The following is a 13,261-nucleotide window of genomic DNA, read 5'->3' as shown; positions in this document are numbered from 1 at the left end:
GATCCTGTTGTCACCTTGCTACAGAAGGTACAATGAACAAGATGAAAACTTTCAAGCGGCGTTTTTCCCTTTCGGTTCCCCGGACAGAAACGATTGAGGAGTCACTGGCAGAGTTCACCGAGCAGTTTAACCAGCTCAACAACAGGAAGAATGAAGGTAAAAAAATAACAGGGGTGAGCAGCACTGAATGGGAGGTGATGGCTAGCAGGTGCCAAAACCCATCGCAGGCTGCTGAAGTTCCCAGAGACAATAGGTGTCCATAAAATTGGAAGTAGTGCATGCTTGGTGGTGATTATGGTTCCATTTCATTTAGTTTACATGAATAAATAAATAAATCTCTCTGTTTCTGAGGTACAGAGGTGGGTGTGGATCCTTATATAGGCAAAATGGCACTGTCCACACAAAAATAATATTGGCATTAATCCACTATACAGGTAGCAGAGCCTAGGGCTTGCCAATCGGAAGGTCGGCGGTTCGAATCCCTGCGAGGGGGTGAGCTCCCGTTGCTCGGCCCCTGCTCCTGCCAACCTAGCAGTTTGAAAGCACATCAAAAAGTGCAAGTAGATAAATAGGTACCGCTCCGGCAGGAAGGTAAACGGCATTTCTGTGCGCTGCTCTGGTTCGGCAGAAGCGGCTTAGTCATGCTGGCCACATGACCTGGAAAAACTGTCTGTGGACAAACGCCAGCTCCCTCGGCCAGGAAAGCGAGATGAGCGCCGCAACACCAGAGTCGTCCGCGACTGGACTTAATGGTCTGGGGTCCCTTTACCTTTACATCTTCTAGAAACATAAGTTGTACAAAACAGAATGTTGAGAGGCAAAATAATTTAGAACCATCAAGCAGAGGAAGTGAGTTTTCCATTCCATTGCTTTGCATGAATTTATTCAGATTTTTGCAACTGGAAGGAAAGCCACTGCCAGAGTAAAAAAAAATTACTCTACCTTCTAGCAGGTAAATTATAGAGATTTTACTGTCATTTACTAAGAGAGGAAGCACGGGTTTTCTAACTTCCTCATAAGGCAATTAGTAATGAGGAAGATCCTCTGTCTCACCCATAACATTAACAGGGACCCAGACTTTTCCCTCTGGATGCAAATGGGTTTTCAAAATGACAGTACAATAAAACAACAATTTATAGACCCTCTTATTTGTCTTGTGCCTGGAACCATTAGCAGTAAGAGAGCTCCGGATGATTCAGGGTATAAAAGTGAAAAACAATGAATACAAACTAAGTCTATACATAGATGGCATTGTGGTGACCTTAACTGATGCGGTCTGTGAAATTAATGGAGCTAGAGGTAGCTGAAAATGGAAAATTAGCTAGTTACAAATAAAGACAGTGAAACGCAAACAATTGGAATTAATCTGCAGAAGAGACATCTGGTGTCCTCCAGATCACTTGGACTACAACTCCCATGCTGCCTGCAGCTGATGAGAGCCAACATTGCCCTGGTTGGAGCTGATGGGAGTTGTAGTCCAAAACATCTGGAGGGCACCAGGCTGGTAAAAACAGGGCTAGCCTATCATTTAAACAACAGGCAAAGTAAGGTACTTTGAGACACACTTGAATGGTAGAAAAGAAGAACTATGTACAAATAGAAGGAATGTGTTTTGATGTCAAATCCCTAACAGGACAATAGCTACAGTTGCATCTGCCATTTTCAATATGGTTTTCTTCTGTAAATATGGTTTTATTATTCTCAGATTAGCTTATTGTTTCAAGTGCTGCCCACACAGCTGGAAGATAACCACATAAAGAAATAGCAGGAGCTTTCTCTCCAATGTTTATAGGAAAGAATGAGAAACATAAACCAAAGGAAACAATAGCACAATATGCGAAGAAAGGAAAAGGAATGGAAAACTTTGATCTTCAGTTGTGTTATCAGAGCAGTTCTTTACAGACAGTTATGGATTGGATCTTGATGTGTTTATTTATTAGACTGGGTTTTGTTTTATTTGTTTATTTGTTTCCACATTAGTGTGTAAGGCACCCTACAAAGATAGAAAGATATACAAGACAAAATAATATGTATTTTTAAAAAAAAAAAAAAACAGATAAAATCATTCCAAGTACAATAAAAACAGAGTGGCAGATGGTTATGCCCAGTTAAAATCCCCATAAGGCTGAGTACTCATATTATAGGCCAAAAGCCTCCTCTTAAAAAAGGTCTTTGCCTGACAGTAGAAGGTTAATCAATGAAGGGGCAAGACCAGCTTTCCTGGGTAGGGGATTTCGGCGGGGGGATACTGAAAAGGACCTCTCTTAACCCTTCCAGATGGGCCTCAGATGGGCCTCAGATGGGCCCCAGAATATCCTAAAGCCAGGGTGGACTTATGTGGAAAACAGTAGTTCTTCAGCTGCCCTGGTCTGTGTGTGTCCTAACAAGTCATAACCAGCACTTTGAATTGTGACCAGAAACTGACCAGCAGCCAAGAACATAAGAAGAGACTTCTGGATAAAGCCAGTGGCCCATTTTGTCCAGCATCCTATTCTTCATGAGGTGGCCCAATCCATTTTATTGCCTGAGGCAAAGGACAAGGTGGTACATTCCCCATTCTGTGCCAAAAATCTCCCTAGACTGGTAACTGAATCTTACTTCAGCACTGGTCTCAACCCTTGAGGGACTCCACTTTCTATCTATCTCCATCAGAGAACTGTCCATTTATTCCTACTCTCTGCTTTCTGCTATTTCTCCAGTTCCTGATCCACGTCTGGATCTCTCCTCTTATTCCATGACTACTAAGCTTACTCAAGAGTCTTTGGTAAGGTGCCTAGTTGAAAGCTTTTTGAAAGTCCAATTATGCTATGGCAACCAGACCACTTCTGTTTAACTCATACAGATACAAGAGACAGGACTTGCCTTGCAGAAGTCATTGAGAGCCAGTGTGGTGTAGTGGTTAAGAGCGGTGGACTCGTAATCTGGGGAACCGGGTTCGCGTCTCCGCTCCTCCACATGCAGCTGCTGGGTGACCTTGGGCCAGTCACACTTCTCTGAAGTCTCTCAGCCTCACTCACCTCACAGAGTGTTTGTTGTGGGGGAGGAAGGGAAAGGAGATTGTTAGCTGCTTTGAGACTCCTTAGGGTAGTGATAAAGTGGGATATCAAATCCAAACTCTTCATTCTGGCTCTGCTTCTTCTATATGCTTGGCTATTTGATCTTTAACGATGCCACCCATTTAAGCAGAACAGACATTAAGCTAACCAGCCTGTAATTTCCAATTTAAAAATTGGTGTGTCATTAGCTACTTTTGACATTGTCAAAATTTATGAGCTATATTTGCATAATAGAGAGAAGACAAACTCTAGCTTTGTTCAGAACTGGTCAATTAAATACTATAAAACCAATCACACTCCTCAGTGAATAGAATATATGCTTTTGAATTGTTCTTGTTTGATTATAGTGGAATCTAACTGTTGAGAGGCTAATCTTGCATGTTTTACAGATTTCTTAAGCTGCATATCTATGCACAGTTACCTGAGAGTAAGTCCATTTAACTTAGTGGGGCTTACATTTGAGTAGATATGATTGCACTATTAATATATTGATTTTTAAAATTTTGTATTAAAATGCAGTGCCCATTATTTAAGAACATGGATTGTCTCCTGTTTCCTGGCTAAAACATCCTGCTCAAGTTTATGGTTTAGTCTACAGTAAGCCTGTAATGTTGTGTTCTGGGCATCACACCTAAAGCCAAAATTGTATATAGTCAAAACCCACTGGGTTCAATGGCAAGTGGGATTGCCAACATCATTTCCCACAGAATCCTATCCCTTTTCATATATATTTTTCCACAAACGTAAAGCTGAATGTGTACAAGTTAAATGTGCCTAAGTTGCGGGCTTATTGTATTTGCAAACAACAAGAGAAGAGTGGAGTTTGGCTAAACTTGGACTATATACAGCATTACAAAGTAGTAGCTTTGGACTCTATGCAAGAAGCTTAGTGCCAAATGATTTCACTTCCAGGTACCAGCACCATATTTCTGTTACTTTTATTTTTATTTTTTATTTTATTTTTTTTAAAAGCTTTTATTGCAATTCTGAGCCTTTGTCAGCTGTTTTGGAAACTTATTGAAGGGCAGCATAGAAATCCATAAAACAACCTAATAATTTCCGTCATATGAGTTCACTGCTGTCAAGGACCAAGGACAATGGCCCTTGACTCCTCTCTCTCTGTGTCTCTCTGTCTCCCTCTCTCCCTCTCCCTCTCCCCCCGCCCCCTCTCTCTTTCACACACACACACACACACACACACACCCCTCACCTGGGCAGAGGGAACAATAAATCTTGCACAGGAAAACCTAGGTCTACGATCAGAAAAGCAAACAATTACCTAACTGGGCACAAGGAGTTCCAGGCAGTGCCACCTTTGGGCTTGGCGTAGTCTGATGGTACAAAGCTGGCATTTTTCAAAGTCCCCAGCAGCCCAAGAGGCACCTTATGCTCCTCCACCTATACTGACCTCCTGTTGTGCCAGTCCCATTTGGAAAAACGAGGGATGTCATTTCCCTACCTCTGATTTACAGCTATTGGAGACCACTGAGGTCCTTCTAAGAACAACAGCAGAGTTGCAATTGGACTAGCCCTGGATTACAGTTCATTCTATTCCTCTTCTCTACAAAATCTCAGAGCGAATGTGGAGCAAGTCAGGAAGATTATCTAGGCTCTCAGCCTATACAATGGATACAGTACCGTAATTGTTTTCTCTTTCTCTTCCTCCCACTCCACAGAAGAGCTGTAAAGGTAAATGCAATAAATTTTGTGCATACAGACAGACTAGCAAATGCTACAGACAGAAACAGATTGAGGGGGATGTCTGGTTTTTCATCGGGTGGCAGATTGGGGTGTAAGAAATAAAAGATTAATGGAAAGAATAGACCATATAAAACAGATTTTTGTGGAGATTGGCCCTTAGGACTGAGCAGAAATGTTAACGCTTAGCAAAGTAATTAAAAGTTTGCAATTCAAGTAGAGCAAAGAGAGATTCTGGCCTCTTTCCCCAGGAGATCAAAGCTTGTTTTTGGCAGAGGCAGTGTTTAAATATATTTATAAAAGGATCGAGACTTGTCAAAGGCAGCGGCAGTGTCTGCAGTTTCTCTTTTAATTTGCTTTGATATTGTATGCACCCTCATTATGCTCTGGCTGTCGAATCCTGCTGTAATCCTCATAAAAAAAAAGTGGAACAGAATCAAACAGGTCTCTGCAGTGTTCACCCAGAGTCTGCCTACATCTCTAGTAAATACCTTGGCCAAGGCAGTTACAGGGCTGCAGCCCAGTAGGATTCCTGCTATGGAACTCTTCCTGCTTGGCACTGTCTTTCACTTCCCTGCTGACTGAGTGGGATCATTGGCTTTTCTTCATCGGGAAAATACTCTAGCCCCTTTCTCTTTTCCACCTACTCCATGGGACAACCTGAATTCTGCACAGCATTCAAAACATGGCTGTATGACAGCTTTTTTATTATTGTGGTGTTATTATACTTGCTTCTTCTTTTCATCACATTTTCTCCTGCCTAATAATCATTTAAATTGGATTAGCCATTTTGATCAATAGCTGCCAGCATACTAGCTAGTGAATCTTCCACGCGCACACTTATTGGGAGCTTGGCAAAGCATGAGACTCTTAATCTCAGGGTTGTGGGTTCGAGCCCCATGTTGGGCAAAATATTCCTGCATTGTAGGGGGTTGGACTAAATGACCCTCATGTACCTTCCAACTCTACAGTTTGGAATAATAGAGTTGGAAGAGATGTTGAAGATCATGCAGTCCAACCCCCAGCTTGGTACAAGCTCTACTGTGCAATCTGGAGTCAGATCTTGTTCCACTGTGTATTGTAATGCACTCATATTTTTAACGAAGTAGTTTTACAGGGTAGTCTTCTACAAAATATTGTGTGAAGTTGGCATGACACACACCTCATGTTTTGCAAGCCTTTACTCCTATTTGATGTGTTAATTCTGAGTTTATTTCTTTATCCATCTGAATGCCTGTATGTCATTAAACATCCCTACAATAGATTTGCACTAGGGCAGAAATGAAATGGCTCTCCCAAATTTTCTCCCCATTTGCAAATCTATAAGGTCCATATGGGAGACCATTTTGGGGAAGCATTTTGGGCCACACCAAACCAGTATTCGGGAAAGGGTTCACTTATCAATGATGGCCAGGAAATATTGACGCTTTGAAGAAGTTCCATCTGCAGTTTTTCATCCCTGCAATTGTTCAATACAGGCAGCTGTTTTGATCCATGCAGCGTGTACAAGTTCATTGGTTAGTGAGCAAATCGTACAACTGTCCAAGTAGACTGAAATGAACGCAGTGAAATCAATGTTTGCCATGTAGGGTAGTTCTCAGCTGGTGAGACTGTCAGCTGTAACCCAGCAGTAAGTGGGGAAGAGTGCGAGGGAACATGCCTTGGGCAGCTCAACATTGTATTTTAGTTTGCTTAGAAGTCCACCTGCTGATATTTGGCCTTTTCATGCTCATAGACTGCATTTCCTGTGATGAATAAAGCACACAGAGCAGATGCAGCTGGAAGGGGGTTTGGGTACATAAGAGATTTCCAGTTTGGACTAGTGATCAATTCTGCTTTTCTGTTCCTGGCAGTGATCCCATCCCTATCCATTTCATCTGTCCTTCTGATTATGTTATCATTGCAGGAATGGTGAGAAGTGTTCTCACTGCCCTACTTCCCACTGCTTTGTGGCAAAATGACCAGGACAGCCTTTTGCAAGTGAACATCTTTCAGAGCAGTGAGCACACGGGAGGCCTAGATTAATTTTCATGGTAACGTCATACTTTGAAATGCTTGGTAGTGAAACAGCAGTTAGTATTGACTGTAATGTTTCTCAAAGCAGCCTTGGCATATGCCCCAGAAGCTAGCAAATTCACAGTCTACCCCTACCACCAAAGTATATGTCTGTTAAGTAACTTCATTATATAGTTTCCATCCTTTGCTGTAGACACACCGCTTTATCCTAGCCCTTTATGGTTAAGTCTTTTATGAAACCACCACAATTGCCTGATGTGCACTCCTGGGTTTGTTTTCAAGTGTTTCATTGGCTTTTAATATGGTATAATTATAATGGTTGTAACATGCCTCGGGACCTTGTGGTGAAGGGTGAGTAAGAAATCCCTTAAATAAATAAATACTCCCCTACCTTTTAGCCCTGCCTCTCCTGCTTCTTTTGAGAGTTTACAAAATTTGGGTTTTTTTAGAAGGAATGGAAGAAGCAGCACAATCTCAACAGGTTCCTGCTTCTCTTCTGTCTCTTTTTGAGAAGCATGGCTTTGATGTGTGCAGTCATGTTTCAGGCAATTGAATCGTATCACCATGCCACTTCAACACACCTTTTTCCCTGTTGGCAGCATTTCTGCAGCATACTTGTTTGTTTGCTTTTATAATAATAGTCAGCATTTAAATTTGCACTAGAATGCTTTTTCATCTATATATAAAAACATTTGCACGATAGCTTTTAAACAAGAAGGGTTTTAACACGATAGCTTTTTAACACGACAGCTTTTTAACACGAATTTTATAAAATGATTAAAAAATATTTTTAAAAAAGCTAAAATGGTGTGCTTTATCATAGAAGTGTAGAGTTGGAAAGGACCACAAGGATCATCTCTTCCGATCCCCTGCCATGCAGGAATCACAGCTAAAGAATCCTTAAGAGATGGCTTAGGTGCATGATTACGGTACTTTCCTGCTCAACAGAACTTCAGCTGTCAGGGAAAAGGCTAAGCTTTCTTATGCCCACTAGTGTGGACGGAATATGGCAGGATGCATATGCAAAAGTCCACGTGCAGCTCCATATACAGCTTACAGGGAGAGAGAACTGAAGTGCAGAAATTGGAAGGAGCCATTTAGCAGTGTCACTTGGCAGATCAGAAACAAGGGGATGATTTGCATCTTTCTGCCATGCTGGCTCCTAACTGTGTTTGAAATCTGACTTAGGTTAAAATTATGTAGGTAATTTCTTTTTCCATTTTTCCCATGACCATTTTTTCAGCATGGACAACGTTGCCTACCTCCGCAAAGGGCTTATGTAATCAGTTCACACTGCCAAATTCAGTCTTGTTTGATTGTGTTTCATGCATGATGCTTCTGCATCCATCTTTTGTATCCTTTGTCAAAAGAGCCCAGTTTCTGCCATATGGAAGGGCGAAGGAAATGGGCAGGAAGCAGGGCTGAGTTCTCATTAAATGCTACATCTCTGTCCAGAAAGATGATAATTAGCAAACAGTTCATTTATTTGCATGCCTATCCTAGAAATAATGCCTCTGCAAATTCACAGGGTTTTATTTCATGGGTTTCTGGGTGACCTGCACTGAACTTGTGAACCGCTGTCCTGGGCCTTTGAGCTCCAGAGCCTCCAAGCAACCTGTCATTCATCACAAGCCCTATCAAGCTTAAGTGCGGAGCATAGAACCACAAGCCAGAGAGAAGTAGCTTTCCACAGAGGACTTCTGAACCTTCTTTGTTCATATTTCATTTTCCATTTGTGACTCAACAACACTTCAGAGCTGTGCTCTCAAGAGAAGAGGTCATTTAAATGTTTTACAGCACTATCCTATGCATGCCTACTCAGAAATAAGTCCTATTGAGTTAAATGGGGTTTACGGGTTACAGGATTGTAGTCTTAAAGGGTCGTTTCTCAAAGCAGCAGAACCAGTTGAAAGCTTAAGGGTAGGCACTATATATATATAATATTTAATATATTAATATAATATATATAATATAATATATATAATATTTCCCCCACCTTTATGCCAAGAGGCTGAAAGTGGTGTATGTGGCTCTCCCACTCCCTATTTTGTCCTCACTAAGCTGATTATTATTATTGTTATTATTATTATACCCCATCCATTTGGCTGGGTTTCCCCAGCCACTCTGGGTGGCTTACAGCATATATAAAAAATTGTAAAATATCAGACATCAAAAAATTCCTGATACAGGGCTGCCTTCAGGTGTCTTCTAAAAGTCAGATAGTTGTTTATTTCCATGACATCTGATGGGAGAGCATTCCACAGGGTGGGCACCACAACCGAGAAGGCCCGCTGCCTGGTTCCCTGTAATCTCACTTCTTGCAGTGAGGGGGCCACCAGAAGGCTCTTGGTGCTGGACCTCAGAGTCTGAGCTGAACGATGGGGATGGAGACGCTCCTTCAGGTATACTGAGCCAAGGCCATTTAGGAATTAAAGGTCAGCACCAACACTTTGAATGGTGCTTGTACTGGGAGCCAATGTAGGTCTTTCATGACCGGGGTCATATGGTCTCGGTGGCTGCTCCCAGTCTCCAGTCTAGCTGCTGCATTCTCAATTAGTTGTAGTTTGAGTCACCTTCAAAGGCAGCCCCATGTAGAGCGCATTGCAGTAGTCCAAGTAGGAGATAACCAGAGCATGCACCACTTTGGCGAGAGTGTCCACAGGCAGGTAGGGTCTCAGCCAGCGTACCAGGTGGAGCTGGTAGACAGCTGCCCTGGACACAGAATTGACCTGTGCCTCCATGGACAGCTGAGAGTCCAAAATGACTCCCAGGCTGCGCACCTGGTCCTTCAGGGACACAGTTACACCATTTAGGAACAGGGAGTCCCCCACACCCGCTCGCCCCCTGTACCCCCAAAACAGTACTTCTGTCTTGTCAGGATTCAGCCTCAATTCATTAGCCACCATCCATCCTCCAACCGCCTCCAGACACTCACATGGGACATTCACCACCTTCACTGATATATGTTAGGCTGAGAGATGGTGACTAGTGCAAGGGTGGGTCCTTGTCCAACACTCCAACCACTACACCACACTGCATCCTCCCCAAAGGTCTCTTTTCACAGCTGCCATATTTTGCCGTAGCTGCCGACTAGAATTAGGGACCTTTGATATGACAAATGTCACTCTCAATAGCCTGGGGGGGGGGAATCAAACCTGGGGAAAACACAAGCATTATCTAGACCAGTTCCCTCATGCACAGCAGTTTGCGACCATCTTCTTCTGGGGAGAAGGCTTGTGACAATCCTTCCTGTTTGGTGTGGCACATTAAAATACATTTGGGCCTTCACACCATCATTGCTACTGGCTAGTGTGCTCTATGTGGGAGGTTTAGTGGAAGTTTTTAGGACACTTTCAATGAGCCTGGGTCCTTAAGTTAACACCTGGATAGAACACACACCCCACTTATAGTGGATGGAGCAGTTCTGAAACTGGGACATTGGTGTGCCACTCCTTCAAAGTGTACCCCCGAATGGTTATGGCATTTCTAGGTCACCCAGAAAAATGGAACGGGGTGTGCATATAGCCTAAGATTCACTAATCAGTAGGGAAATTGGAGAATTGAACACTTTGGCACTTAGCACTCATAACATGAGGCATGATGTTTACTTCATAATAGTTGCCAACATTCCAGCACGAAACAGAATGTGGGGCTGTGGGGATTCTATCCTGGCCTCTTTTAGTCTTGGGTTGGGTAGGGGGAACTCCATGTAGCACAGCAACCAGAAACAGATCTGTGCTTTCGGAATAGCAGCTTAATTTACTAGTATGCCATATACAAAAAATTATAAAATAAAATTGGTAAGAGCTGCGTTAAGCTACAAACATGGGGAATTTTTTATAAAATGTTTCAGGCTTCTCTGCCACTCAAAGCCTTTTGAGTCCCTCTTTCAGTTATGTCTGAGGGCTGCTTCACTCCTATAGTTTCTTAAAGCTAAAGGTAAAGGGACCCCTGACCATTAGGTCCAGTTGTGACCGACTCTGGGGTTGCGGCGCTCATCTCGCTTTATTGGCCAAGGGAGCCAGTGTACAGCTTCCAGGTCATGTGGCCAGCATGACTAAGCCGCTTCTGGTGAACCAGAGCAGCGCACGGAAACACAGTTTACCTTCCCGCCGGAGTGGTACCTATTTATCTACTTGCACTTTGACGTTCTTTCGAACTGCTAGGTGGGCAGGAGCAGGGACCGAGCAACGGGAGCTCACCCCGTCGTGGGGATTCGAACTGCCGACCTTCTGATTGGCAAGTCCTAGGCTCTGTGGTTTAACCCACAGCGCCACCCGCGTCCCGCATGGTTTCTTATATGGGCATTATTTTTTGCTTTGGGAGACCATGTGTGCAGTCACCTCTGATGAGTATAGAATATGGGTGTCTGTTTGCTGAAACAACGTATGATAGGAAATGGCAATTGGTTGTTGCTTCATGTGTGTGCTCATTGAAATGGAAGCAGCAGGTGAAGACTTCTGGCAAGTTTGGGGCTGTCCTTTCTTACGGGTGCCATTTGGGAACTAATAAAAGTGCTAGAAGGTCATGTAAATGACCAAGTCTCTGTGAGCTGCAGTATCCAGATGCAAGGTAGTGCTTAACCTGGAAGATGGATTTAACTAGTTAAGTTTTTTTCCAGCTGTAAATTTCTTAAATAATGTATAGTGTTAAGTCGAAAGTATAGTTAAGTGTCCTAAGTGCTCAGGATAGAACGGATTAAAAAGGTTAGAGCAAAAAGGTCACTTTGTTTGCCTTCATTCCTCTCAGCAGTGACTCCAAACTGTCCAAAGTGTTGACAGTCTGTGGAATCATCTGATCAATTGCTATCTGCTTTTCTATTCTCATCAGATATGGCACAAGGGCGCCTGCATCTGAGTCATCTGAACAGGGACATCCAGACGCAGCCCAGCTCCACTTCGCCTTTGGAAGGCCCGTCCCCAACCGCTGTGCGTTACCGAAATGGCAACCAGCGTCGGTTTTCAATGGAGGTGATACGCAGTTGCAGAGTGCCACAGGGAATCTGTATGGAATGTTAGAAATTAGACTTGTGTACAAATGGCCTCTTGAAATTCTCCACCCTATTTGTGGGCACAGAAACTGAGTAGGTGGGGTGCCATTTCACACAGTTTCTCCAGAGGGAAAAGAAATTCTCCAGCAGTTTCCCGGGCATGGCACTCACCGTTAGCAATGACAAGTTGCATAGACTCTTTCCTCTTTTTTTGTCGTAGTGGCAGCCTGGCCATCATTCTACATCCCCCACAATGCCAGTGTTCCAGGACATTGTGGAGCTGAGATGGCAGCTGCCACAAAAAATAATAATGGGGCAGGGGGGAATTACGCAAAGTGGCCTTCTTTTTCTAGGAGGCTGAGAAAAAGGAAAAGAATTCTTGAAATGCTTTATGAAATGTCATCAGGTGTATTCTCAGAAAAATTTGGAAAAAAATTGGCTCTAGCTGTAATAGATATTATGTTTATGGTCCCCTTTTAAATGCAACAGGATGCTGACTGTTTGAGAATCAGAGTCAACCAAGAATCTGCCTTTGAGAATGAGTGGTCTGTTCATATCAGAAAAGAACTAGTGTTGCAATTGAAATTTATTTTATTTATTTTAATATACTTATACCCTACTTTTCAGCTCCCAAAAGATTTGGGCGATATACAAATCTAATATATAACAATAACAACAACAACAACAACAACAACAACAACAACAACAACAACAACACTGGAACAAAGTTGATGGCCCCTTCCCCCATCTTTGTGTACTTCCCCAGATTAGTGTATTCAATTAGTCTTCAAGATGTGTGTGCTTTACTCAGTGTAGGGATTCTTCTTACGAAACTTTGAAATAGCTTTGAAATGGCTGCATGAGTGCCTGTTCAAGGATGTTCCCGTAAAGTGGTCAGCGTTGGCAAAGTACATTATGTGACCTTGGGGAACTTGGGAGTTACTTTTCCGGGGAACATGTCTCTGCCAGTAGAGGCTAGTGACTTCTTGAATTTGCAAGCTACAATTCCGCCCCCCCCCCCCAGCATCAGAATTTGAATTCGATTTGTACACAAAAGTGTGCCTTTAAAGCATATGCAAAATGCCATGGTCTGCCTACTGAGAAGCAACAATTATTTCTCCTACACCCATAGATGGGGGAATCACTTCTTTGTGAGAGGACATGAGCATTAGCTCCAGACAAAGTTGAGACCCAGTACAGTGGTACCTCGGGTTAAGTACTTAATTCGTTCTGGAGGTCTGTTCTTAACCTGAAGCACCACCTTAGCTAATGGGGCCTCCTGCTGCTGCTGCCGCGCCGCCGGAGCATGATTTCTGTTCTCATCCTGAAGCAAAGTTCTTAACCCGAGGTATTATTTCTGGGTTAGCGGAGTCTGTAACCTGAAGCGTATGTAACCTGAAGCGTATGTAACCTGAGGTACCACTGTATTTAGAGATTAAGTCACACCACATGGCAGAAATGCTTGAATTCATGCATTTTTAAGAGAACACACATACCACTT

General features: G+C 43.0%; 1 protein-coding gene across 5 annotated transcripts in view; it reads left to right on the top strand.

Annotated features, from left to right (window-relative positions):
- The window catches only part of CDK18 (cyclin dependent kinase 18), an 87,546-nt gene that overhangs the window by 56,983 nt on the left and 17,302 nt on the right, over window positions 1–13,261 (top strand). The window contains exons 3-4 of one of the 5 annotated variants that reach the window (XM_081865255.1): window positions 2–156; window positions 11,601–11,698. In XM_081865255.1, coding sequence (XP_081721381.1) covers window positions 33–156; window positions 11,601–11,698 — 222 coding nt within the window. In that variant the 5' untranslated portion in view covers window positions 2–32. Of the gene's footprint in view, window position 1; window positions 157–4,428; window positions 4,746–10,414; window positions 10,571–11,600; window positions 11,741–13,261 lie in introns of those variants that run through there. The other 4 variants (XM_081865254.1, XM_081865257.1, XM_081865258.1 and 1 more) reach the window with 4 other exon arrangements.

The sequence above is a fragment of the Podarcis erhardii genome (assembly GCF_964252035.2).
Source record: "Podarcis erhardii genome assembly, chromosome: 6".
In the NCBI taxonomy this organism is placed as follows: domain Eukaryota; kingdom Metazoa; phylum Chordata; class Lepidosauria; order Squamata; family Lacertidae; genus Podarcis; species Podarcis erhardii.
The sequence above is the reverse complement of the archived record's forward strand: the minus strand, read 5'-3'. Positions and strand labels throughout refer to the sequence as shown.